Source organism: Leopardus geoffroyi, chromosome B1, assembly GCF_018350155.1.
Source record: "Leopardus geoffroyi isolate Oge1 chromosome B1, O.geoffroyi_Oge1_pat1.0, whole genome shotgun sequence".
NCBI classification, from domain to species: Eukaryota; Metazoa; Chordata; class Mammalia; order Carnivora; family Felidae; genus Leopardus; species Leopardus geoffroyi.
The window spans coordinates 205,302,084-205,330,018 of record NC_059327.1 but is presented as its reverse complement, the minus strand read 5'-3'; the positions used below and the strand labels follow the sequence as shown (position 1 = coordinate 205,330,018).

The following is a 27,935-nucleotide window of genomic DNA, read 5'->3' as shown; positions in this document are numbered from 1 at the left end:
TCCCCGACGTGTTCCGGGCTGTCCTGACCCCGAGCCCCAAATACTCAATCCCTCCCAGTCTCCCCGCCTCGGATGGCTCTCACCGGAATCTCCGCGTCCGACGTGAGCCCCTGAACCTCACCCTGGGAGCTGCTGTTTTCTCTCTGTGCTCGGTGCTGCTAACCCAACCCCCCATCCTCCAGTCAGAGGCCAGGCCGCTCCCCAGACTCCACTGTGCTACATCTCTCTAGGCCCACGGCCCCATCATCGCTCCCGTGCTCCACCGCACAGCCTCTTGCCCAGTTCCTGTCTCCCACCAAACTACCTTTTCACCCAGCTGCCAGAGACTTTTCAAACACACACGTGAGACTCTGCAACCCCACTGCAGATATACACCCAAGGCGGTCCACAAGACAGACATCGGGTTAGTGGTTCTCTCTGATGTGGCTTCTGAGAAGGTGGTGATGTTCTCTCAACCTGGGAGCTGGTTTCACAGGTAAATTCACCCTGTAAAAATTCTTGTGCTTTGCATTCGTGACTTTTTCTTTGTACTTTAATTTAAATATTTTTAGTGTTTATTTATTTTTGAGAGACAGAGAGAAAACACGCGAGTGGAGGAGGAATAGAGAACGAGGGAGACACAGAATCGGAAGCGGGCTCCAGGCTCTGAGCTGTCAGCACAGAGCCTGATGCGGGGCTTGAACCCACAAACCGCGAGATCATGACCTGAGCCGAAGTCGGACGGTCAACCGACTGAGCCACCCAGGCGCCCCTATTTGTCTTTCTCTCCTGTGAATTATCAGTTTATATTCCTGGCTAACTTTTTTATTGGGACGATATTTTTCTTAATCATTTATATTGAGCTCTTTACATAGGGAGACAATTAACTTGGTCATTAATAAGATAGTTATTTTCATGAGTGTGCAATTTGCCCTTTAACTTTGTGTATTTTTTGGCGTGTAGGGCATACAGAGATTTCACTTTTTTTTTTTCTTTTAGGTCAAATCTATCTTTTCCTTTGTGATTTCTTCTCTTTTTTTTTTTAATGTTTATTTATTTTTTAATTTAAACAAATTTTTAATTTATTTTTGAGAGAGAGACAGAGTGAGTGGGGGAGGGCCAGAGAACGAGGGAGACACTGAATCCGAAGCGGGCTCCAGGCTCCAAGCTGTCAGCACAGAGCCCGACGCGGGGCTCGAACCCACAGACTGCGAGATCATGACCTCAGCCAAAGTTGGACACTTAACCGACTGAACCACCCAGGCGCCACTCTTTGTCTTCAACTTAAAATTTTCACAGAAAGAGACACCTGGGTGGTTCAGTCCGTTGAGCGTCGGACCCTTGAAGTCGGCTCAGGTCATGATCTCTTGATCTCTCTCCCTCTCTCCCTGTCCCCTCTGCCCCTGCCCCGCTTGCTTTCTATCTCAAAATAGATAAAGTTAAAAAAATCTCATAAAAAGAAAGATACCTCTGATTACATCACCACCCTGCTTAAAACCAGTGGTTTCCTACTGCCCGGAGAACAGGGGGGATCCCCTGCAGCATACTTCAGCCGACTTCACCAGCACCCTCAGCTCCTCCAGCCCGTCCACACTTCCTTCTACCCTAGGATCTCTGCACTCGGCGTCACCTCTGCCTGGGAGCTCCCAAGCGTCCGGGCTGACTCTCACCTTCCCGCCCCCTGCCCCGCAGGCTCTGGCTCCACCCTCGCTTGATGCCAGGTGAGGACGCGCCTTCTGGGGCCCTGCGCTGGTGTTTAAAGGCATCCTGGACACAGGGCCTAGTTTAACCCGCCTTCCGAAAGGGCAGGGAGAGCCATACTCCCGGGGCTGACACCTGCGATCTCGGCCAGCATGTTTTCCACCATCCCTCCGGCCGCCCACCCAGCAGGACGTCCTGCTGCCTCTGCACCCGAGGTTCGGGAAGGAACCCGGCGCCCTCGGCCCCGCCCCGCCGCCCGGGTACTGCCCGACCCCAGGGCCCGCCCGCCTCACCTTTGTCCAGGCAGACGTCACAGTACACGTGGCCGCAGTTGGTCAGGCTGAAGCACGACGTCCGGTGCGGCGGCTGGAAGCAGCGATTACAGAACACCCAACTGGCCATGTCGAACCCGGCGTCCGCGCCGCCGCCGCGCAGAAGCCCAGGCCCGCAAGAGGCCCACACGCCGCCTCCCGCCGCGGGCAGAGGGTGGCGACTCTGCACCTGCGCAAACGCGAACTTGTAACCCGGCGCCTGCGCACCAGAGAGCCGTGTCGCTCCCGCCAAAACCCGTGCTGGAACATACCAACCCGGGGAAGGGAGGGAGGTGGGGTTAGATAGATTCTTCTCCTCGCAGGCTGTCTTGGCTGGACGTGGAGAGGAGGAACGTGCACACCGGGCCCTGGCCTCCCTCATTGCATCACTGCACTCCTTGCCAAGTCTTCTGTGTAGCGGTGTGTCCTAGTCCAGGCCCGGAGACGGTGCTGGTGTCCCCTATTGGCGCCCACATGGGCGTGCCGGGAAGGCGCAGGCGCAGAGCGCGGGCAGGGGAGGCCAAGGCGGGGAGGGGAGGGGAGGGGAGGGGAGGGGGACCGGCGGGAACGGCAGTGATGGCTGGGAGACCGTGTGCGCACGCGGCACCCTGCCTGGTGCGGGGAGGGGGCCGGGGGCGGAGGGTGGGCGGGTTAGGGACACCGGGCTGGCCAGAGGGACCAGGGGTCCTGGGCAGACGGAGGTGCGGGGCCACAGGCGGACCGAGTGAACCAGGACGGGGTGTGACTGCGGCCGGGGCCCAGGTTGGGACCATTTGGTGGGGTTGGCGTCGCGGCCGCTGCTGCCCTCCTGGGGCAAGTTATTCCTTTTGAAAGAGCATAGATGGTGGAGCTGGGGGAAGGGGCTCCTTGTACTATTTTTGCAGCTTCCGGTGAGCTTATGATTATTTCAGAGTTAAAAGCTAAAGAAATAGTTCTGTATCACGGTTGAACTCCCCGGATGATGCCGCATCTCCTCCACGGCTCGGAAGAGCAGCGCTTCCTTCCACGTGTGGAGGTGGACCGACTGGGGACCAGGGACGAGAACTCGGTTCAGAGAACTCTGGGCCATTTGCTTGTGTGGAGGGAAGTTGCCATCTTTCAGGGAACTAGAAAAAAGCAGAGGTTCAGGGTGGCTTTCGGAGTGGAATGCAGTCATCGGGGAAGGATGGACTCCCTTGTCCAGCGCTGTAGCTATGAATGTCATGTGACCATTGAGCCCCTGAAAGTGAGTGGTCCAGATTGAGACATGCTTTGAGTGTAAAATACACTCAAGAGTTCATTTCAAAAAAGGAACATGGGGCGCCAGTGGCTGAGCGTCCAGCTTCAGTTCAGGTCGAGATCTCGTGGTCGGTGAGTTCAAGCCCCCCATCGGGTTCTGTGCTGACAGCTCAGAGCCTGGAACCCGCTTCAGATTCTGTGTCTCCTCTCTCTGTCCCTCCCCTGCTCACGCTCTGTCTCTGTCTCCCTTAAAAGAAATAAATGTTAAGAAAATTAAAAGAAATTAAAAAAAAGAAACGTGAGCTACCTCAATAATTTTGTACTGCTTACATATTAACATGGTAATATTTTTGATGTTTTGGGTTAAATATATATCACGGGTTAATTTTGCCTTTCAAAAAACCCCATTTTTTTTTTTTAATGTGGGAACCAGAAGACTTAAAATTTACATATGTAGCTCACATTTTCTTTCTATTGGACAGTGCTGATCTGTACCAAGTTAAAATAACTGGGCGGTGTGCTTATTCTATCAAACTCAGAAGCTACATTGTCAAAGTAATATTTTATCATTGCTACAATGCTGTAACATGAATTTCAATCTCTGATAATCTTTGAAATCATAAAGGCCATACTCGGTTATGAATACATACTGATTTATTAACCAAACATTATGCAGATTAGCAAGTAGTTTTCTTTGTTAACATCTTAAACAAGTTTCTTAGCTATAAAGAAGTCTTTAAGGTGTTTCATTTGGAAAATTCCAATTGCGATGAAGATTAATGTTTGTGCAAAAGCCCACCATAACACATTGCTATTTGTATCTTCGCTGGTCATTCGAAAATTTTCTTCCCGGTCCTATGTAGAAGAGAAATAGGCAGGTTTAGTTTCTTAAAGTATTTAATGTATGAATTTGAGGGGAAGGTGCTATATGCTTTGAAGATGTTTAATATTTCCCAGTTAGTATCTCACACCAGAGTGCAGTATCTGATTAAGCTGGGGCATGTTGTTGGCTTAACACAAGGACTAAGAATCAACCTTATAAAGCATGTTTTTGTATTTTGATGTAGAGTGTCTGCTATTTGATCCATTATCTTTTACGTTTATTTCCCAGCATTGAGCAAAGTGACAGATTTTCATCATCCGCGTCCTTGCTTCACGTTAAGCTGGGCACTCTGTCAAGCACGCCTGTCCTCCTCTTATTTTCCAGGCAAGGAAACTGGTGTCTGGAGATGACACAAGGTGAGCAGGGGGCAGATCTGGCCCCACGTGTGAGCAGAGTCCACTGAGCACAGTGACCCGGAAACACACAGTGTCACGAGAACAGAACTGTCATTTGCAGAGCAGGCACACCGCGCCTCTCCATGTACGTGGGGGATGTTGGGGAGCATTTATTTATTCGCTCTGTCGGCTCACACCCCAAGAGCGGATGGGCCGCAGTCCCCCTTCCTAGAGGAGCTCACAGTCCAGCAGACAGTGAAAAGGTAGTGACAGCTCACTCTTGCCCTTCACCCTGAGTGTCCCCACCGTGCTAGCTCGGAGAGAGAGAGACGGGGAGCAGGCAGTCTAGTCTATTCTCTCTGCAGTTTGGGGGCTTTGTCTCCAGAGCTGCGTTCCTGGCAGGAAGAGAGAGAGTAAGTCGAATGGGCAGACTGACCCTTTGATAGTTTTGTTCTTTGACTATTTGCTCAATTTGCTCAATTAGACGTTCCAGCTTGAAGCTAACTTCATTAACTTTGTCCTTCGCTTGAGCAGCGGCTGCATCAAGGTCGTGTTGTCCAACTCGGATCTCTAAGTGAATCCGCTGTACAAACAGTGACAGGGAAGAAACATGCTTAAAACAGCTCCCCTCCACATCTGCCTTGTGTCTCCCCCGACTCCTCTCCTAGCTCTCTCCACCCCCCAGCCCCCTGCCCCTTCTAGAGCAGGCCCCGCTTCTTTCTAGTCTCTCACTGGCTCTCAATCCCCTGCCGTACTCAGTAGTCTTTCTTGGTGATATTAACGCATTAGATGGTGACCCACGACCCAGAGAGAGTACTCACACCCTCCTGAACGTCAGATTTACCATTAGGCAAATGCCTTTGGTGCCGAGGGAATTTGATGACTTTCAGGAAATTTTTCTTTACGTGAAGCTTAATTTCTGATGCTAACATACAGATTCTGTTCATCTGCACTCAGCACCTTTAGAAAATAACCAGTCACCATCTGCCATGTAAGAGTTGTATTTATTGCAATTGCGTTGTTAATTTACCGTCCAGCCTTCGCTTGTTTTCAGGCCTGAATGATCACAGTTCTTTTAACCGTCCCTCACAGTTCTTGTTTTTCAAGCCCTTTAATCAACACCGTGGCTCTCCTTTGAACCCCTTCCAAGCTGTGCAGCCCCTTCTGTGGTTGCTGCACTGAGATGTGGTCCCAGGACTTTCATAAGGCTCTAGCCAGTCGGGAGTGATGGTTCTGCATACCAGCGTCACGCCTGAGTAGCACTGACGCCCTGTTCATCAGCACGGACACGGGAGGCATGTACTCACCAGCTTACTCCCTCCAAATGACACAAGCCTTGTGGAGTTAGATTCCAAGCAAATGATGTGTTCGCCAGGTGAATGTGAAGTAAAATAGAATGTTCCTTGTGGGCCATATAACTTGGACAATAACACCTAGGATTGAGGATATCCATAGTTTAAGTTTATTATTCTCTACTTTCCCTTCTTACAAATAAATCTCCCCTCTATCATGTAGTAGAAATTGTGCTATTCCTAAAGAAGAAATGAAGTGGTTGATGAATGTGAAAATTATTTAGCCTTGTTGGGAAAAACAACACACACAAACACACAGTAAGATATCCCTTATTCGCTATCCGATTGTCAAAGATTTAAATAAAAGTATCCGGGGATAGTATTGAGAAATACTGTCTCTAAACACTGATTTGGGAATGTCAGTTGAACAGCCATTTTGTAGAGCAGGTCAGCAATATGTATTAAAACTTAAAATGTATGTAACCATCAACTCAGTGGTTTTACCTATGGAAACTTATTCTATGGAAATGAACAAGTGGAAAAAATTATATGTAAAAGGATATTCGGTGTGGTGTTATTTGCAATGGTAACCTTGCTTTCTTAAAATTACGTTAATACTTTTTAGTAGGGGATTGATTAAATTCAGACAAAGCCAAATAAAGGCATATTACACGGCCGAAAAAGAGAGTACTATACCCATACCTGTACTAAAGGTGTCCATGATATCCTGTGGTAGAGCAGTCTGTATAGGATCCTATTTTTTATTTAAAAAATCATTTGTAGGGGCCCCTGGGTGGCTCAGTCAGTTAAGTGTCCAACTCTTGATTTTGGCTCAGGTTATGATCTCACGGTTCGTTGGCTAAAGCCCCGCATCAGGCTCTGTGCTGACAGCACGGAGCCTGCCTGAGATTCCCTGTCTCCCTTCTCTGCCCCTCCCCGACTCGCACTCTATCTCACTCTTTCTCTGTCAAAATCAGTAAATTAATTAAAAAAGCATTTGTAAGCTGTAATCATCAAGACAGTATGGTATTGGCACAAAGACACACAGACCAACGGAATAGAATATGAGAACCCAGCAATGGACCCACAAATGTATGGCCAACTAATCTTTGACAAAACAGGCAAGAGTATCCAATGGAGAAAAGTCTCTTTAGCAAATGGTACTGGGAGAACTGGACAGCAACATGTAGGAATATGAAACTTGACCACTTTCTTACAACGTACACAGAAATAAACTCAAAATGGATGAAAGACCTGAATGTGAGACAGGAAACCATCAAAACCCCAGAGAAGAAAATAGGCAACAACCTCTCTGACCTCAGCCACAGCAATTTCTTATTCGACACATCTCCAAAGGCAAGGAAATTAAAAGCAAAAGTGAACTATTGGGACCTCATGAAGATAAAAAGCTTCTGCACTGCAAAGGAAATAATCAACAAAACTAAAAGGCAACCGATGGAATGGGAAAAGATATTTGCAAATGACATATCGGACTAGTATCCAAAATCCATAAAGAACTCACCAAACTCCACACCCGAAAAACAAATAATCCAGTGAAGATATGGGCAGAAGACATGAATAGACACCTTTCCAGAGAAGACATCCAGGTGGCCAACAGACACATGAAACAATGCTCAACGTCACTCATCATCAGGGAAATACAAGTCAAAGCCACACCGAGATACCACCTCACACTGGTCAGAGTGACTAAAATGAACGAATCAGGAGACTATAGATGCGGGCGAGGACATGGAGAAATGGGAACCTTCTTGTACTGTTGGTAGGAATGCAAACTGGTGCAGCCACTCTGGAAAACAGTGTGGAGGTTCCTCAAAAAATTAAAAATAGAACTACCCTATGACCCAGCAATAGTACTGCTAGGAATTTACCCGAGGAAATAGGAGTGCTGATGCATAGGGGCACTTGTACCCCAATGTTTATAGCAGCACTTTCAACAATAGCCAAATTATGGAAGGAGCATAAATGTACATAAACTGACAAATGGATAAAGAAGCTGTGGTTTATATATACAATGGAATACTACTTGGCAATGAGAAAGAATGGAATCCTGCCATTTGCGGCAACGTGGATGGAACTGGAGGATATTATGCTCAGTGACATAAGTCAGAGAAAGACAGATACCATATGTTTTCACTCATATGTGGATCCTGAGAAACTTAACAGAAGACCATGGGGGAAGGGAAGGGGAAAAAATAGTTACAAACAGAGAGGGAGGGAAGCAAACCATAAGAGACTCTTAACTACAGAGAACAAACTGAGGGTTGATGGTGGGTGAGGGAAGGGGAAGGGGGAAAGTGGGTGATGGGCACGGAGGAGGGCACTTGTTGGGATGAGCACTGGGTGTTGTATGTAAGCCAATTTGACAATATATTTTTTAAAAAGGGCATTTGCAAAACGCATGTATGTATGTTTCCAGAAGCTTAGAAGAAGACTGTATTCTTAGAAGAATACACACCGACCTGTTAGTTGGTTATTTTTGTTGGGCAAATTTGATTTACTGTTTAGCTAATTTCTATATTGTTTGCCATTTTATAAGAACAGGTGTAGGACTTCTAGTCTGTCATCAAGGAGCTTGGAAGTTGCCACTCTGTCCTAACAAGTAAAAAGATGAACAAAAAGAAAAGCAGTTCCTTTTAGATCTGTCAGAGAATTGAGGTCACAGGGTAAACCACTGCCCCCAACACTGGAGAGACCAGTAAATACAAAGAATCACAACTTACCAGAGCAGAAACTGTGGGCACCAGTACTGGGTTCCTTTTACCTGGTACGTGATGTCCAGTTTTCATCAACCACAAATTTCAAGGACTACTACTAGATGGCAAAAAACATAGTTTGAAGAGACAGAGCAGGCATCTGAACCAGACTCAGACATTTCAGGGATACTGGAATGAGTAGACACCAGGCATTTGGAAAAACTGTGGTTAATATGCAAAGGGCTCTCACGGAGGGAGCAGGCAGTATGCCAAGAACAAAAGGGTAATGTAAGCAGAGAGGTGGAAGTTCTAAGAAACTTTTTAGATGCTGTAACAGAAAGTAAGGATGCTTTTGATGGCCTTATTAGACTGGACACGGCTGAGGAAAGAATCTCCCAGCATAAGGATATGTCCATGGGAATTTCTAAAACTGAAAAAGCAAAGAGAAGAAAAAGACTGAAAAAAATGGAACATAATATCCCAGAACTGTGGGACGATTGTTAAAGGTGTAACATTCACGTAATGGCCATACTGGAAGGAGAAGAAAGAGAAGGAAATGGAAGAAATCCCTAAAACAACAATGACAGAATTTCCCCCTGGTTAGTGTCGGACACCAAGCCACAGAGCCAGAAAACTCGGAGAACACCAAACAGGATCAATGCAAAACAAACCAAACCAGAGAAAGACCCTACACCCAGGCACATCATAAAACTGCCGATATCAATGATAAAAACATCTTGAAGCCAGAGGAGAAAAACACCTTCACTGTAAAGGAGCAAAGGTAAGAGTTACATCCGACGTCTCCAGAAACCACACAAGCAAGAAAAGCATGGAATGAAATGTTTAACGCATTGAGCGAAGAAACCCACCAGCCTAGAATTCTGTATCCTGCACAATTCCCTTTCAACAGTGAAGTAGAAATAGAGATTTCCTCAAAGAAAATCTGAGGGAGTTTGTCATTGCTAGACCTACCTTGCAAGAACTGGTAAGTTCTCAAAGAGGAAGGAAAATGATATGGTTCAGAAACTCAGATCTCCATAAAGGAAGAGATCAGAGAAGAGCTAAGTCAAGGTAAAGTAAAAACTTATTTTCCTTAACTGATCTAATAGATACTAGTTTGTTCAAATAATGACAACAATGCATTTGGTTATAGTTCACGTGTAAGTGAAATGGAGGACGGCATGACGGAAAGGGACAGGAGGGAGGAATCCGGAATGCTTGATTACTTTAAGGCATGTGCACCCCCCATGAAGAGGTGTGGTGGTACTTGAAGGTGGACTTGTGTTGGTTGCAAATATATATTGCAAATTCTAGGGCAACCATTTAAAAAAAAAAGTTCAAAAAGTATAATTGATATGCTAAGAAAAGAGACAAAATGGAATCACATAAAATACTCAAAGTCATGAAAGATTGGAGCTCCTGGGTAGTTCAGTCACTTGAGCATCTGACTCTTGATTTCAGCTCAGGTCATGATCCCAGTGTCCTGGGACAGAGCCCCATGGAGGTCTCTATGCTGAGCGAGGAGCCTGTTTGAGATTCTCTCTCTCCCCCTCTGTCCCTCTGCCCTGTGTTCTCTCTCTCTTTCTCTCAAATAAAACCCACAAAAGATAGAAAAAGTGGGAGACAAAAATAGGAACAAAGAACAGGGCAGTGAATAGGAATGGGAACAAACATGGTGGACGTCCATCCAGTGATACCAGTAATCACTTTGAATGTCAGTGGTCTACATGTACCAATTCAAAGACAGGGACTGTCAGAGTGGATCAAAACCAAAACTGTATGTTGTGTATAAGAAACCTGCTTTAAATATAAAGACACATGTAGACTAAAAGTTACAGGATGGAGGGGGCACCTGGGTGGCTCAGTCAGCTAAGTGCCCGACTCTTGGTTTCAGCTCAGGTCATGATCTCATGGTTTGTGAGTTTGAGTCCCATATCCGGCTGTGTGGCGATGGTGTGGAGCCTGCTTGGATTCTCTCTCCATCTCTCTCCGCCCCTTCCCCACTTGTTCTCTCTGTCTCTCTCTCTCAAAATAAATAACGTTTAAAAAAAGTTAAGGGATGGAGAAAGATGTATATGCTAACTTTAAGCTAACCTTACAAAAAAGCTGGAGTACTCCTATTTGGATACGGCAGACTTCAGATCAAGGAAGGTTATCGGGGATAATTACATAACAGAGCTTTACATAATGACAAAGAGGTCAATTATCCAAGAAGACAAAACAATCCTGAACATGTGAGCACCTAACAACACAGCGCCCAGCTACGCAAGACAAAAACCGACAGGACTGCAGGAGGAAGAGGAGAACCCGCCTGCCCGTAGTCGGGAGGCTCTGACACCCACCCCTCTGTCAGGAGCGGGCAGATCCAGCAGCAGGTCAGGAAGGACATCGTTGGACTCAACAGCACCATCAGTCAACGGCACCTAACGCATGTCTGTAGCCGACTTCACCCACCAACTGCAGAACATGCAAACTCTCAAGGCCACACTCACCAAGACAGCCCACATTCTGGGCCACAAAGCACACCTGAATCCATTTAAAATAGTAGAGATCATCAACTACACTTCAATAAATAATGATGATACTAGAAACCATACAAAGTCTACCCTCAAAACACAATGGAGTTAAAGTAGAAATCAGTAACAAAGATAGTTGGAAGATGCCAAAACATTCAGAAATTAAACACACATTTAGAGATTAAGCACATTTTAAATTAACACATGGGGCAAGGAAGAAATCCTAAAAGAAATTTCAAAATATTTTGAACCAGAAGAGGATTGTGGGAAGATGGTGAAGTAGGCAGCACCAGGAGTCTGTCTTGCCGTCTAGACAACAATTACACTGTTGGACTCTGCCTGGTGTAACTATTTTGGAACTATGGGGTCTATGGAAAGCTTGCAGCTTCCAGGGGAAGCCTTGGGTGGTAGACTGTGGTTAAGTTTGGTCAGTGTCAGCTCTTAGCACAGTAGTAGCTACCCAGCCCATCCCCGTGCGCGCCCTCATCCGCATCTGTAGCCCAGCCACATGGCAGGCAGCTGTGCATGTGTTGCTAGAACAGCTCGCACGTAGCGTGTGGAAGGAAGCCAGGGTGGCCGAATGACCTTGTCCTCCCAAGATCAGGGATCTGCATGATGGTCATTGAAGGGATCTTCAATAAGATTATCAGCAGACTTAAAAAAAAAAAAAAAAAAAAAGATTATCAGCAGACTTCTCATCAGAAACTTTGGAGACCAGAAGGCAGTGGATTGATAATCTCAAAGTGCTAAAAGAAAAAAAGTCCAAAAAGCGCATGAAAAGATGCTCAACATCACCGACTGTTAGGGAAATAATGGACAATGGGATACAAAATGCATGTGTTTGTATGGGACACAGATGTTGTTACTGCCTGCCCTACCAGCCGTGTTATTCCCTTGGGCTGTCAATCACATGCCATAGGAACGGGGAGATGACCAAGGGGGGCAACTTAGAGTGCCCTGTGCTCCTAGACACACTGATCAGGTAACAATGGTCAGAAGCTTTGTGAAGGTGCTGATAAGGACCTTAAAAGGGGATCTTGTAAGAAATGTTGAAACTAGGGCTGTTTCTTCTTCCTTCAAATAGAGTTTTCTTGAAAATCAGGCCTATGGGGTGAGAACTTGGTCTCTTTTAGGCCAAGAAGAGGGCGGGGTATGTATTAGGACCATGATAAATATTTGTCGAATGCAGAATGAATGAAAATATTTTTCATCCCTTCTAGAAGGACGTGTTGTTTCAGGGGGTGCCTGGGTGGCTCAGTGAGTTAAGTCACTGACTCTCAGTTTCTGCTCAGGTCATGACCTTGTGGTTCGCGGGTTCAAGCCCCAAGTTGGGCTCTGTGCTGACAGTGTGGAGCCTGCTTGGGATTCTCTCTCTCCCTCTATCCGCCCCTCCCCACTCACACTGTCTCTCTCAAAATAAATAACATTTAAAAAATTCAGAAGGGGGTATTGTTTCAGGCAACTATGCTTTTGAAGTATGAATCTTCTCGGTCTTAGAAACAGTAATTGGGATTTCTGTGACAGTTTTTAGCTCAACTAAAATTTCAGTTCTGCACTTAATAAGCCATAGAGACACTCCCAGATAGTTCATGAAAGGACAAAGAAGAGCTGGGTCTCAGCATGAGGGTAGGGAGGGGAGGTAGCTGTGCAGACAGGAGTCAGGAAAGTGACCCCGGCAGAACCACCATTAGGCCGGTGCCAGGCGCACCGGGAGAAGGTGCTGTACCAGGCCAGGTTCAAGTGTGCCAACAGTCCAGCTGGAGTGGAGTCTCCACAGGAGCAGAGATGTCAAAATATCTCCTGCGCTGGGACCAGGCAACCATCCAGTGTAATGAGAACAGGAGCGTTCTGTCCTCTCCCCCCCCCAGAGGAAATGCCTGTTCTGCTCTGTGAGGCTTTGCTCCACCACGAGCACATCCCAGGGCAGCTCCACGTCCAAAGGGAAGTAGTCCTTGCAACTGCGTTTGAATTCGTGGACCGAGCAAGTCAGAGTGTCTTGAGCTGGTGTGGTGGGGACTGGAGGTCTCCGTCACCTCCAACGTACAGACGACAAGACAGGATTGGAGCAGTCAACCTGCTGAAGACTCAGCTTGACGGTCTATACTTGAACTTGGCTCTGACTCCAACATCCGCATCCTTCCCACTCGACCATGGTGCCTTTTCTACTCCCGTTAACCCCAAGGGGACCAAACAGACCAGAGGCTGCCACATCACTAAAGACAGTGCCTGCCAGGGAGGAGGGCGGAGGGAGGCGCCTCTGTGGCCCTCCTGCGTGGGTGAGGCTGTGGTCCTGACAAAACCACAGGGATGCCTCGGCCCTGGGGGTCCCATCTTCCCAGCACGACCAGCAGACCTCAAGATGATGCGCACGAGGCCTAGCATTTCTATTATTTTAAAATGTTTTGCGTTAAGGTCTCTGCTCTTCAGCCAGACTACAGGCTCCCCGGAGGCGGGCACTTGCCACGTCTTTGTGCAGCGCCTCTATTCAGGACTGCACACGAGAAAAATTGTAAACTCAGTCGATCTGAATGGTTGACGAGTGCCTATGCGGACGCGTTTAAAGTTTGTGGGGATACCTGGCATAAGAGCTTTTCGCGAATGAAAACTTTTAGCGACAAAACACCAAAGAATGCTTTACCTCATCATTGTAGGTTGTAACGGTCACAAACATTCCCAGACCCGGAGCCGACTCCAGGAAGTCGTGTCTGCGTGTGTCCCATTGCTGGATCCTGAAAGTCCCTGTTTCACAAACGCGAGATGTTCATTACAAGATAGGGGTAAGAAATATTTACATAACGTTAACTGATAAATGAATTTTCTTTTCAGTCGATCTGAATGGAAAACACCGTTAGCATAAAGAGCTTAGGTCCTGGTGATTAGGTCCCGTGGCCGAGTGGGAAGGCCCCAGAGGAGAGAGGAAGGCGTGGGCTCGTGTTCACACGTGACTTCACCGCTCTGCACTCAGCTCCCTCGGAAAAAGGGGACAAGCTAAGTCCCTCCTAAGTCTCAGAGCTGCGAGGGCTGTTGAAAAAATAAAGAGCCGTGACAAATTTCTGCCTTGAGTCCCAGTAGCTATGTCTGTCACCCAGCACAATTCCTTTGCTGAGCCTAGGCGTGTCCTGTCGAGTCCTTCCTTCCCCTGCTGTCAAGGCTCCTGCTCGGGTCTGCGTCCCTGAGAGAGCCTCCTACTTTCTCCTTTGGGGCACGAAAGCGTCGTATGGCTTACCTTTCCCCTTCAGCCCTTGCCAGGTACAATGCCAATGAAAGGAGTTCACGTTTATTGAAAAACATTGAAAAATAGCTAATAGTCCTTGTGTGTGCCAGGCACTGTGCTGGGCACTTACCGTGCCGCCCCATCGATTCTTGAAATGTGCTTCGAGGAGGCATTTCTATTCCTTCACCAAGTCAACTGATAAGTATACAATGAGCCCCTTGCCCAGTGACAGCACCGTTCCGGGAGTGAGGACAGACACGAACAAAATAGACACTATCTTTGTTTCCACGGAGCTCTCGTACAGAGAGAAACAGACAACAGGGAAATAAGGATACAATATACAAGGACGCTGTAAGAAAAAGCAGGTGACGGGGATGGGGGACTTGGAGAATTCGACAGGGCAGTCGGGGTGCCCCCTGAAGTTTGAGTGAAGAACCAAAGGACTAGGGGAGTAAACGATGTATATAATTTCGTACTGAGTATCCTTATAAACATGTTTCTGTCTCTACATCACATTCAGTTCTAAGTATTTGCCAAGCATTCTAGAGAATTTACACACGTAGTCTGAATTTTCATGACAACAGGCGATGCTAATTTTATGACAAGTTTACATATGATGAAACCAAAACAGAAAAAGTAATTTGCCTAAGGCCACACACCTAGCAAGTGGCAGAGTCAGGACTGAAACCCAGGCCATGCAGTGCCTCTCCCCTACTGCCACACGATGCTGCCTCCATCTGGGGGAAAGACTGTTCCTTGCAGGAGTGTATGCAGAGGTCCTGGGGTGGGAGCATGCCTGGGGTACCAAGGAACAGCAGGGCTGCTGGGGTGAGGACAGCAGGCAGAGAACGCTAGGAGATGAGGTTGAGAGTATGACAGGGGCAGGATCACAGAGAGCCTGCACATCCATTGTTGGGATCGGGGAAGTAGTTATTTGGAAGAGTGAAATCAAGTGGCTTTCACTTTAAACTATTTGTCGCGTGGAGGCGCCTGGGTGGCTGAGTCGGTTAAGCATCCGACTTCGGCTCAGGTCATGATCTCCCGATTCGTGGGTTCGAGTCCCGCGTCGGGCTGTGTCTCTCTCTGTCTCTCTCAAAAATAAACATTAAAAAAAATTAAAATATTTGTCATGTGGAGAAAAGACTAAAGGATCCAGAGTGGAAGCAGGGAATCGGGGTGACTTGGACCAGGTGTGAGTGGTGGATTCTGCATACTGTCCCCTAGTCTACAAGTTGGAAACTGAATCTCCAAGAGAGAAAGTCGTATAGCTAGTGAGTTGTAGAGGCCGAATTAGAGGCAAGGCAGTGCGATTCCAAAGCCCAGAACTACAGGCGTAGGGCCACATGGCCTCCCTGGATGGCGAGGAGACAGGTCCCCGACAGGAACGTCGCCTGATGGGAACGTCGACTGTAGGGAGCAGCCCCTGCAAAGTGGGGCACTCTGGGGGGAACACCGGAAGAGACCACCTCCTGGCATGGGAAGATCCACAGCAAAGTCTCAAGCCCTGCCTGCACTTGGTCCTAGGCACCTTTTAACTGTACTGGTCCTTTGTCCCTCCAGACATTTAAAAAACTGTACCAAATGCACATTGTATGCTGTTTCAAGGGCCCATCTCCAGGAGATCTTTTTATTTTATTTTTTTTATTTATTTATTTTTTAAATCAATGTTTATTTATTTTTGGGACAGAGAGAGACAGAGCATGAACAGGGGAGGGGCAGAGAGAGAGGGAGACACAGAATCGGAAACAGGCTCCAGGCTCTGAGCCATCAGCCCAGAGCCCGACGCGGGGCTCGAACTCACGGACCGCGAGATCGTGACCTGGCTGAAGTCGGACGCCCAACCGACTGCGCCACCCAGGCGCCCCCAGGAGATCTTTTTAAAAGTATCATTGATGGGGACGCCTGGGTGGCTCAGTCAGTTAAGCAGCTGACTTCATCTCAGGTCATGATCTCATGGTCCCTGGGTTCCAGCCCTGCATCAGGCTCTGTGCGGACAGCTCAGAGCCTGGAGCCTGCTTCGGAATCTGTCTCCCTCTCTCTCTGCCCCTCCCTGATCATGCTTTGTCTCTCTTTCTCTCTCTCTCAAAAATAAATAAACATTTAAAAAAAGTTGTTCAGGATCACTGATGATTCTAGAAAAGATGGAGTAAGCCCATTCCACCCTATTCCTTCTGCTAATGACAACCAAAAACGTTGGGCAAAATGTGTAAAACAACAATCCGAAGACTCTGAAAGGCAGGAAAAAGGTGATTGGTTGAGAGCCTCAAGACTCAAAGCGCAACTCAGCAGTGAGTGTCCTCTAGCTGGCCTGCCCTGGCCTGGGCGCTACAGCAATCTGCAACTGCAGACCAAACTCAAAGGGAGGGAAAGAGAGAGAGGGGAAAGAGAAAGCTTGCTCAAGAAAAACCTGGTTTCTTTAGCCAGAGGACCTGGAAGGGCCTGCAGGATGGAGCCCCTTTGGGTACACCTGCCCTGCCCCAGATGAGTACCATGAAGGAAGCTGCACCCCTCCCCACTGGATGCTTCAGGCGAGGGCTGGGGTGGGGTCCTGGGGAGATGCCCACCCTGCCTGAGGGCTGCAGGGAGGCGTGAGATGCACAGACGGACCTCTTCATCTGCCTAGGAGGTTCCGCGGGGCACATCATAGAATTAAGCGGCAAAAGGCGCAGTGAGAGAACGAAGCAGAGGACGCTCTCTCATAGAGGAAAGGGGGTAGGAGGGCTGTTGTAAACAGAAAGGCCATTGGAGGAAAATGGGAGCTGGAAGTGTAGTGCTTTTCATTGGCTGACCCCTGGCAGTCTCTCATTGGCTGGGCTGTAACGGTCTCTCATTGGTTGGGCTGTGGAGTCTCTCATTGGCTGGAACTGTTGCTGGGGGAGGAGGAAACCTTCCTTCCTCCTGATGGGCTGGGCAAGTAGCAGCTACAGCGGAACCCACCCGCAAGGCGCGTCAGTTCCTGTTGGGTCTGCGATTGACCGGGCGTGGTGGGGCTGAGAGCTCCCCTGGGGCCACCCGACTCCATTCTCGATGAGGCTTCCTTTTACTCATTTTCACAAGACAAAAATATATATGGAAAATAGAAACCATGCATGACTGATAACGGAACAACAGTTTGAATGGCAGTATACTTCACCTCAGAAACATGGAGGCCGGAAGGAAGTAGCACATTTTCAAGCGTTGAAAGACAACAATTGTCAAACCACACTCTATATCCAGCGGAAATACCCTTCAGAATGAAGGCGAAATATTCTTAGGTCAAGGAAAACTAAGAGAATTTTTCACCAGAAAACCTGCCTTAAAATAATTTCTAGGGGCGCCTGGGTGGTTCAGTTGGTTCAGCGTCCGACTTCGGCTCAGGTCATGATCTCACAGTTCGTGGGTTTGAGCCCCTCATCGGGCTCTGTGCTGACAGCTTAGAGCCTGGAGCCTGCTTCAGATTCTGGGTCTCCCTCTCTCTCTGCCTTTCCTCTGTTTGCTCTCTGTCTCTTTCTCTCTCTCAAAATAAATATACATTAAAAAGTTAAAAAAAAAAAAACTCGCTAAAGGAAGTTCTTCAAACAGAAAGAGAATAATAAGGAAATTTGGAACAGCAGGAGGGAAGAGAGAATGACAGAGTAACTAGGGAAATGATGACAGAGCATTCTCCAGTTTTAAAATTGTTTGACAGTTGAAAACAAACAGTATACATAATATTGTCTGATGTGATTCTCAAAGTATGTAGAGGTTACATTTAAGACAACTATATTATAAAGGGTGGGGAGGGCAAAGGCACTTCCATGGTCATAAGGTTTGTACGTTCCTCTTGAAAAAATGCAAAATATCGATCCTCATGGGCTGTGATAAGTTAAGTACGTGCATTGCAATCCCTAGAGCAAACACTACTAAAACTATACAAAGAGGTATAGTGAAAAATACTATAGATAAAGCAAAAACGGGTTATTATAAAACACTGAAGTGACCCGCAGAAAGGTAGCAAGTGGAAAACAGGAACACAAAGCAAAGGGAGCAAACAGAAAACAGTAAAATAGCAGACCGGAATGCAGACAGTATACGTTGCATGTAATAATTACGTTAGAGATAGATGGTCTAAACAGATTAGACCAAGATTGGCAGAATAGGTTTTCCTTAATGACCCAACTAGTACGCAGCGTATGAGGAAATCACTTTGATATAACGCTGTATGTAGGTTAAAGGTGAACGGATAAAAAGGGTAAATCATTCTGATGTTAATAAAAAGGCGTGGGTGGCTCTGTACGTATCCAGTAAAGTGGACTTCAGAGCAATGAAAATTACCACGGGCAAAGAGGGACATTACATAATGAGAAGGGGTCAAGTCACTGAGAAGACGTCACCCTTAAGGCATAAGCGGAGCGTGAGAGCCCACGAAGGAAAACAACCAAAAGGAGACCACACAGGCACGGCTGGAGTTGGACCACGCTGGTCCTGCAAGGAGGTGGAGGCTGGAAGGACCGCCAGCCGCCAGGACCCGCCGGACACCCAGTGCATGCCCCCCGCAAGGGCACAGTAGGCCCTTCTCTTCAAGTACTTACTGAACTTTCACCAACTGGAGCAAGAAAGCCCAGAGCCCGATCAGGCAGGCACCTCTGCGGAAGCAGCTGAGTGTTCTTGGGGGGGTGTGGGGGGGGGGGGGGGAGCACACGGCCAGGCAGACGGATCACTTTCCAAATGTGTGACCACCTGGAAATCTGTTTCACGAGCTTCCCATTCTGTGAGATGAGCCTCGTCTTCCTCCCGGCCCACTTCCGGCTCGCCCGCCCCCGCCTCTCCGATGGGAATAGTCAGCGTCTCCGTCTGGCCACCACCAAGTGTCTCAACCCCTCCGGAACTCACCCTTGCTGCCTGTGTCTCGGGGCAGTTGGGGTGTCCCCGCTTAGTCGAGCCCCCCCCCCCCTTTCTCTGGGAGTTTGCTCCTGTCGCCATTCCTACCCTTGCCCATACTGGGCCATTCCGGTCAGCCTGCCAACTGGTCTAGCGGTCAGGCGTAGGTTCTGTAAGGTGCTAGAACTCGGGGAACATGCTGTGCTTGTCTTGCATGGGCCTCTTGGGCCCAGCCATCAGCCGAGAGCAGTGTTCGGCTCTATGGTAGAGGCTCCATGAGGTTCTGTGACACGTTCAATGAAGATTTTGAACGAATGAGTACCAGTGGGGCTCAGCGTCACGATGCCAGTGATCCTGGTGGCCGCCTGGGTTGTCCGAATGAGTGGGAGTGGTTTCCGTCGGCTTCGCCTCGATCTGCGGCCCCCAAGGTGGGAGGAGGGCAGGCGGGAGGTGTCATGCCCCTGGGATGCCACCAGATGGCAGTGGAGAAGCATTGTTCAGGGGCCGGCGGAGGCGGAGGGAGGTCACCACCGCGGGATGGAACATGGGACAAAGGCACAAGTGTGGACGGGGACAGGCTGCCCCGTCACGCTTCTCACCGCACACCGATTGAGCGGCGGGGAGTCCTGGCTAGGAGCTGGGACACGGGCAGGGCACTGCCCCGCTCTATGCCTCAGTCTCCCCTTGAGTAAAACCGCATAATAACGGGTGTATCCCGAAGGGGGTGAGGAGTTAAGTGAGTCGGCATTTGCAAGTTGCTCGGTGCAGAATTTTGCCCGCGTGAGCGCTGTGTAAGCACTTGATGACTTATTTCTGCTGTTGTTATTGGGCTTCGTGGGCACTGACTTCTCTCGCCTCCCGCTGAACCCTCCGACCCTGCAGTGTTGGTAATGACACCCACTTGCACAGGTGTGGAGCCTGAGGCTGAAGAGGCGAGTGGCTCATCTGAAACCATCCAGATGATAACAGGCCAAGCCAGGATTAAAACTCAGCTTGAGTTCCAAATTGAGGGCCTTGGCCCCCTCGCTTCAAACCACACCACTCACTCCGCGGCCTTGGTCTCTGTGTGCGCGCGTGTGGTGTGTGTGCACGTGTGTGCATGGCAAGTGTGGCGTGTGTGCGTGCATGTGCGTGCGTGTTAAAGCTCAGGTGTGGTTCACACAGAGCTCCCGGCCGACCTCGCTTCCTGGGCGCCCTTCCAGGGTGTTCCCTCCAGGGAGCCCTGGTTGGGAGCCGCTGGGTGCCCGGCAGGCAGGCAGAGTCCCTTCCCGGTCCACGTACACGCAGCTCTCCAGTCCCCCGGGGACCCGTGCACACCCTGTCCAGGCACTCGGCCCCGCCCTGTGACCCCTGATGTGGCCGTGCCTTCCACCCCAGACTGTGAGTCTCCCTCGGCTGCGACCGAGGGCCATTGGATTGGTACTAGACTAGTCAGGTGCATTCACTGTAGGAAGTTTAAAAAGCAAAAGTCCCCTCAAGAAGGTTTTGGTGATCAGTATTGCCCTTCTGGTCTCTCTCCTGTAAATGTGTGTTGCATATTTTGTAAGCAGTGAAGGCAACCTGTAGATACTACCCGTGACCTGATTTTCCCACCCAGTCATGTGACCGTCTTCCGGGAGACCTAACTATTCTGCTGTTACCTAAAGTGAAGTCTACGCGGAGAGCTGAAGAAAGGCCCAGTGTTGTTTGTCGGTGCTGAGCATGAGCGGAAGAACGGAGGCACGGGAGGCCCCACGGCGCGGTGGTCAGCGGCCCGGTCGTCTGGTCGACCCCTGGTGCGACCTGGCGCAGAGAGCCAACGCCCTCGGGAGTAGCTTTGAACATGGAGCGACGTCTTCTAGAACGTCCCGGGTTCCCCAGGGACTCTTCATTTCCCTACACACCGGCCAGCCGCATGCAGACTCCATGTAGGGGGAGCGCGGTGAGGTGGGTGCGGCCGACGGAGGTCCTCGTGACACGCACACCGTCGGCGGGCAGCTCACACCTGCATCACCCTGGTCAGAAACCGTCCGCTTCCCAAACGCCCCCGCTCACTACCTAACGCCCAAGGGCGACCGCATTCTGACTCGTACAGACGCACGGGCTGTGGACGCGCTCTGGTGTCCACACGCGTCAGCGGGTCCGTCTGCGCCGTCATGGGCAGGACGGACCATCCGGCGTTGCTGCCCCGCGAAGCGGCCGTGTGGCACCTGCCTGTCGGCGGGCACGTGAGCAGGGTCCGGCTTGGGGCCCTTACGAGCGGCGCCGCGTAAGTTTGGCGGCACGTGGACGCGGGTGTGCAGCCCTGTGGGGAGCGTCCCGTGGCCTCGGCGGTGGCCAAGCTCGTGCCCCGTGTGTGAGGCTCTGCGCCTGCCGGACACGTGAACACTCGGCCGCTTGCTGGGGGTGGTGGCATCTCGCTGGGCTTTGCTCTGCGTTTCCCACCGACGAGCAGGGCGAGCGCCTGTCCGCCACTTGCCGGCTCTTTGGGTCTAGACCCCTGCCACGAAGCGTCTGCTGGGCTCTCGCCCGTTTCTCTGTCCCGCTAACGTGAGCCCGTCGTCCACGGCGGTTTGCCAGGTGGTGGACACCTCCTCCTCCACGTTTATCCTCGGGAATCGGCGTGTTTTCACTACGGAGAAGCGATTGGAAGCACAGACGTTTCTCCCAAACCGGCGGCGGGTTCGCAAAGGGCTTGCGGCACCGGGTCAGGTGGCGTTAGTGACATCTGGGGCCAGAAGCGCGGGTCCTCGCCGGTGGGGGGGAGGGGGGACAGCTGCCATGACTCGCAGGCGCACGTGGACCACATGTTGGGGCCGCTCCGGCCCCCTCGCCCCCCTCTCCCGGCTCGGGTCAGCTCCAGGGGGGACCTGACCTGACCCAGCCCTGCGGTGGGCGCGGCCTCCACGAAGATGCGAACGCAGCTGCCCCAGGGGAGGGCGAACAAAAGCACTCGCGGAACTCGGTCGCTTGTCCTGTGTCCCATCTCTAACGCCCCGAAGAAAATGCAAAAACCCTGGGTATTTGGGCAAAGTGAATCCTATCCAGGGACCTTTTTTTTAGAGAGAGAATACGAGTGTGCCCAAGCAGGGGAGGGGCAGAGAGAGAGGAGAATCGCAAGCAGGCCCTGCACGGTCAGTGCAAGCCCGCAGGGGGGCTCCGCCTCACAAACTATGAGACCAGGACCTCAGCCAGCCAGATGCCCCATCTAGGGACCTTTTGAACGGGAGCGACCAGGAGCAAAATTTCTATTGGTTCTGAATTCTAATTGTTTTCTTTTTAGGGAACAGTCTCTGGGGCGCCTGGCTGGCTCTGTCGGTTGAGTGTCTGACTCTTAATTTCAGCCCAGGTCATGACCTCACGGTTTGTGGATTCGAGCCCCATGTCACGCTCTGTGCTGACGGTGTGGAGCCTGGAGCCTGCTTCAGATTTTCTCTCTCCCTCTCTCAGCCCGTCCCTGTCTCTCTTAAAAAAAAGAAAAGAAAAAAGAACGGTCTCCCACACTATGATCACTGTGCTCCAAGGTGCATCTCTCTCTCTCTCTCTCTCTCTCTCTCTCTCTCTCTCTCTCGGTGCCTGCTTTTCACGAGGGACTAACAGCCTTGTTTGAAAAATGTCTCCAAGGACCAGCAAGTGAAACTCATCAGGTCAGCAGTGGTAACACACAGCTTCCCCCCCCCCCCCAGCCCCTGCCTCTGCCAGAGCTCCCTCCCTCTCCTCTGCTTCTCAGGCAGTGTCCTTCCTTTCGGGGGCGGGGGCCGGGCGGGGGGATGTTGAGCCAGTCAGGTCCGCACCTGTTCTGGCAGTTTAGGACAGAGCCTGGGAGGCCAAGTCGATAAGGTCGGAGCCAGAGCCCGGAAGGGTGGGGGCTAACACGGGTGAACACCTGCGTCTGGTCACGGGCCACGCCAGGTGCTTCGCTGCTCCAGGGCAGGTGTGAGCTCTGGTTTACAGATAAGGACACAGAGCTCCAAGCCACCAAGCTATTGGGCAACAAAGGTGGTTGCAAAGCATACCTCTTGGACACCAGAGGCCGGGCTCTGCCTTACGGGCGCCCCGAGCTGCCTCCACCCGGGGAAGGTCGATTCCTCAGACCTACTGCAGGCTATTTATTTGTAGTCCCGACAAGCAAAAACACTCCTTCCGGTGGATTTGGATGACCGGCCCCGAGGTCATCTCTCTCAGACTTTCTAGATGGGTGTGTTTCATTGGATTCCATCGTACCTCAGAGGTGAAGACAGAAGGAGACGTCACTGGTGTGTGCTCTCCTGGACCGGGGATCTCAGACGTGGCCTCAGAGCCCCACAGACCCTGGCAAGCCTTAACATGTTTGTTTGCATTTTAATGGTCGCCTAAAAATTAAATATAAGCACATTCTGGGTTGGCACCTCTTAACCAAGCAGCGTTTGGCACATGCAGTCACAACCATGGACACCCTGAGCGAGCGTCAGGGACTCACTTCGTGGACACTGGAGACTAGGTAGCAGTTCAGTGAGGCAGGCAGTGGAAACAGAGTCGTTTTCTGGCTCAGGCAGCACAGGCACCCAGAACTCAGAGAACCCGGCCCACAGCGGTCAGGAAGGGATTCATGCTGTAAGCAGGTGACCTGAGCCAAGGTCCTGGCTGCACGTATAGGGGCTGCAACACACAATGAACAAGGAAGCACAGAGGGTGCAATGAAATTTCCTCATAGAAGGGATTTTTGGAAGTTTATTTCTGTATTTTGAGAGAGAGAGCGCACACACATGAGCAGGGAAGAGGGGCAGAGAGAGAGGGAGAGACCCAAGCAGGCTCTGCACTGACAGCATGAGCCCAATGCAGGGCTCGATCTCACAAACCGAGATCCTGACCTGAGCCAAAATCAAGAGTCATATGCTTAACTGACTGAGCCACCCAGGTGCCCCATAAAAAGGAATTAAAAAAATTTTTTTTAATGTTTATTTATTTTGGGGAGACAGAGAGGCAGAGTGGGGGAGGGGCAGAGAGAGAGGGAGACACAGAATCTGAAGCAGGCTCCAGGCTCTGAGCTGTCAGCATAGAGCCCAATGCGGGGCTCGAACCCATGAAGCACAGGATCGTGACCTGGGCAGAAGTCAGATGCTCAACTGACTGAGCCACCCGGCGCTCCCCATAAAAAGGAATTTTTAATGAAATGTTTAGGAATTGTATTTTGGGATATGCTATTACATTATTTGGCACATCAAAGTAATGGGCTGATGATTACAGATACAACCATAGTTAAAGGAAATTTTTTTTTTTAAATAAAGGAAAAACAATGACAAGAATAGAGACTTAACTGATGGCTCATCATGCTCAAAATTCTTTTAGAAGAAACTCAGAACAGTCAAGTAGGAAACTTGCAAAATATCTTTCTGTTATCAAACCCAATATTGTTGGTTTGTATGTCTCTTTGATTCCTGTAATACTTGGTTTCTTAAAGTCTACTTTGCACTTTCTTTTGGTTCATACTTACATGTATGTCTTTTTCCATTCTTTTACTTTCAAGCTCTCCTTATACTTAAAGTATTTCATTTTGGGGGAGCCTGCGTGGCTCAGTCGGTTGAGCGTCTGACTCTTGATTTCAGCTTAGGTCATGATCTCACAGTTTGTGAGTTAGAGCCCCGTATCGGGCTTACCCTGACAGTGTGGAGCCTGCTTGGGATTCTCTCTCTCTCCCTCTCTCTCTGCCCTTTTCATGCTGGCTCTCTCTCTCTCTCTCTCTCAAAATAAATACATAAACTTTAAAAAAAAAGAAAAAAATTAAAGTGTTTCATTTGGGAACAGTATATAGTTGTTTTGTTTTTAAATCCAGCCTGATGACCTTTGTCTTTTAGGTGGAGAGTTTTGTCCATTTGCACTTAATGTAATGTAAAATGTAGTTGGGTTTATGCCTACTATATTGCTAATTGTTTTCCATTTATCCTATTTGTTCCTTGTTCCTCATCCTTTCTTTCTTGCCTTTTTTTAGGTGGGGGATTAATCAAGTATTTTTTTCTCCATTAGCATATTATGGGACTTAAGGACTACATTCTCTCTCTCTCTCTCTCTTTTAATGTTTTATTTATTTTTTGAGAGCGAGACACAGAGTGTGAGTGGAGGAGGGGCAGAGAGAGAGGGAGACACAGAATCCAAAGCAGGATCCAGGCTCTGAGCTGTCAGCACAGAGCCCAACACGGGGCTCGAACCCACAAACTGTGAGATCGTGACCTGAGCCGAAGTCTGACGCTTAACCGACGAGCCACCCAGGCGCCCCTCTCTCTTTTTTAATAATGGTGTTTTATAATTGGTGGCATTTAAAATTTTTTTAATTTTTTAATTTATTTAAGTAATCTACACCCCCCACATGGGGCATGAACTCACGACCCCAAGATCAAGATTCGCACACTCTACCAACTGAGCCAGCCAGGCTCCTCAAGGCCATATCCTCTTTTTAAAAATATTTAAAAACATGTGTCCCGACGCATTTCCACAATTTCCCTGTAGTTAAAGCAGACTGTAGGTGGCTGAGCTCTGGCCCTAAATAACTGCACGGGGGCGATGGCTAAGAAGGCCACAGAGGAGGCAGAACACAGATGGAGGCTGGAGGGGGCAGGGCGAGGGGCAGTCAGAATTGGAAAGAACCAGAGCAGGACAGTTTGGACGGGGAGCCAAAGAGGCTCCTGACTCAGGCCTCCGGGGGGCCGGCACGAGACCTCCACGTATACACCACCCTCTGGCTGCATTCGCCTTCCCGCCTCAGACCCCTCCGGCGGGTCGGGTGATTCTCAGGCTCCCGCCACGGGTGTGCCCGGGACACGTCCATCCAGCTGGTGGGCCGCAAGGTAGCAGGCAGGGTGGGCGGGCTGCTCCCGTCCCTCTCACTCCTCCTCTGCCCCCTTCAAATGCAGGTTGAAATTCACAGATTACTAGGAAAATGGCCGCCGGCCACGGAGCTCGTCCCCCGAGTCACGTGTCCCCCGGGAGGCGAGCCGGGGTCGGGGCGTGCGCAAGCGCCGTGTGTTCTGTGTGCCTGGCTGCCTTCTAAGAGCGCTACAAATATAATTCAGTCGCCATCACAGGAAGAAACAGGTGTCATTATTATTTTTATCCCCTTTGACAAAGGAAGCAGACAGCTTCCGTAGCTTGGCCAAGGGCACACGGCCTTGGATCTGGGCGGCCCTGCTCACGCCGCCCGGTCCCAAACACCACTCCTCGGAGTTGCCACAGCAGCCGGGGCTCCCACATCAGGGTGAGTGGAGAGGAGCATTTGACACTATTCAGCGTGAGTCGGGAATCATGATCTGCACTTACGGAGATTCTGCTGTGTTCTCCCTTTTGGCGTGAAAATCAGGGAACCTGACGCCAATTTTACCTGAACGTTGGAGGTACTGTATTTACCATGCGATTCTGCGGCCCTGGGCACCTGTTTCTTTCTCAGCAGGCCAGGGCAGCTCAGCTGAACGGAGACGAGCTTGGAGGCGGTGTGGGGAACGTGCAGAAATCTGCGTGCCCATGGCCGGCTTTATGGACGCTTTGCTTGAAAGCGTCTCAGATCTGCGTACCCCTGCCCCCCCTCCAGCACCACTCCCGGCGGGACACCGTGAGCCTCCGGGGGCTGAGGCTCAGAGACACATTAACGTGGGCTGTTTCATGCTATTTCGCTGCACCAAGCCGGAGACATCACTTACCTTTGAGAATTCGGCCGCGATTAGCATGATTAATGGGACCAGAAATCCTTTTCCTTCACGAAACCCGACGACCGGAAAGACGAATCGGGCTTGGATTCTGTGGTGCTATGTCTTTGTTTCCCGGTCTATGGATTATGCAGTTCACTCCCAAGGCTACTTTCGGGTCAGGTTCGCCAACCTCGATACACTCTCTCAGGAGGAAACCACACAGCGTGCCACTCCCCGCCAGACAGCTCAGCACCAAGAAACCAGCACGGTCCCGTAAGGCGACGCGCTGAGTGGAGCTACCCACCTGTCAGCAGGGTGTCACTGGGAATGTCTTCTATTATGCACTTCTCCTCTCGTTCCCCCGCGTGGAAATAAAAAGCCGTCGAGAGTGAAAAGTACAAACCGAAAATAAATGTTAGCGTCGGCATCTCTGGGTAGCGCTCTCCTTGAAACGGCTCGATCACAAGCGCACTGCTCAGTGGGCGCTCGTCTTCCATTGGACAGTTCTGTCAATTGATTTCTGTGAGAAGTAACATGCGGCGGCTGCCCTTGGGCGGGTGACGGCAGCAATCCCCAGGGAACGAGATAAAATGATGTCTGACCCTGGGGCCTTTCCAGGCACGGTGACCTCACAACTCCTTCTGATCTCTTTTTGAGGACTTTGAAATGTGACGAGGGGACGAAAGACAACGCAGGGCCAAGGGACCAGCACGGTCGAAACCCTGAAGCACCACCGGCAACAGCCCCGCCCTCGCGGTCCTGTCCCCGGTCCCTGGTTGTCCCGCGGTTTGGCAGGAGGCGGGGGAGGGGGATGTGAGCTTTGTGCCAGGGGGTGAGAACCGAGGGCAGGGGTGCAGGGGAGGGGCGGTGGGTGTGGACGAGGAGGAGGTGAGAGCCCGGTTTAACTGAGGCCTGGCTGTGAGTCTGAGCTGCGATCACCCAGTGTGGCCCCTCAGGTCCTTCCAGCTCTGGTAAACAATGATTTCTTCTTAAACCTTTTATTTTGAAATAAAATCTGTCCCCGTCACCCAGCTCCCCCCAGTGGTGACACTCTGCGGAGCTCACAGAGCTCGGAGCCACTATGGACACCGGCAATTTGACACCGTGGGGGGACAGGTAACTGGCCCACAGAGCTGACGGGGGTTTCACGGGTTTTGTACACCCTCTTTGAAGAAAAACAGGGGTACCTGGGTGGCTCGGTCTGTTAGACGTCTGACTTCGGCTCAGGTCACGACCTCGCGGTTCGTGGGTTCGAGCCCCGCATCGGGCTCTGGGCCGACAGCTCGGAGCCTGGAGCCT

The 27,935-nt window shown here is 50.2% G+C and overlaps 2 protein-coding genes across 5 annotated transcripts in view; both read right to left on the bottom strand.

Annotated features, from left to right (window-relative positions):
* RNF212 (ring finger protein 212) overlaps positions 1 to 2,166 on the bottom strand; it is a 42,783-nt gene extending 40,617 nt beyond the window's left edge. For all 3 annotated transcript variants that reach the window (XM_045474886.1, XM_045474888.1, XM_045474887.1), the window contains exon 1: positions 1,974 to 2,166. In XM_045474886.1, coding sequence (XP_045330842.1) covers positions 1,974 to 2,082 — 109 coding nt within the window. In that variant the 5' untranslated portion in view covers positions 2,083 to 2,166. The remainder of the gene's footprint in view (positions 1 to 1,973) is intronic.
* Positions 2,167 to 3,845: 1,679 nt separating this feature from the next.
* The window catches only part of LOC123596299 (transmembrane emp24 domain-containing protein 11), a 39,909-nt gene continuing 15,819 nt past the window's right edge, over positions 3,846 to 27,935 (bottom strand). Inside the window, exons 2-6 of one of the 2 annotated variants that reach the window (XM_045474856.1) lie at positions 26,941 to 27,107; positions 13,588 to 13,688; positions 5,735 to 5,860; positions 4,864 to 5,010; positions 3,846 to 4,064 (exon numbers count right to left, since the gene is read on the bottom strand). In XM_045474856.1, the coding sequence (XP_045330812.1) occupies positions 3,915 to 4,064; positions 4,864 to 5,010; positions 5,735 to 5,860; positions 13,588 to 13,688; positions 26,941 to 27,064 (648 nt within the window). In that variant the 5' untranslated portion in view covers positions 27,065 to 27,107 and the 3' untranslated portion in view covers positions 3,846 to 3,914. Of the gene's footprint in view, positions 4,065 to 4,863; positions 5,011 to 5,734; positions 5,861 to 13,587; positions 13,689 to 26,940; positions 27,155 to 27,935 lie in introns of those variants that run through there. The other variant, XM_045474855.1, reaches the window with a different exon arrangement.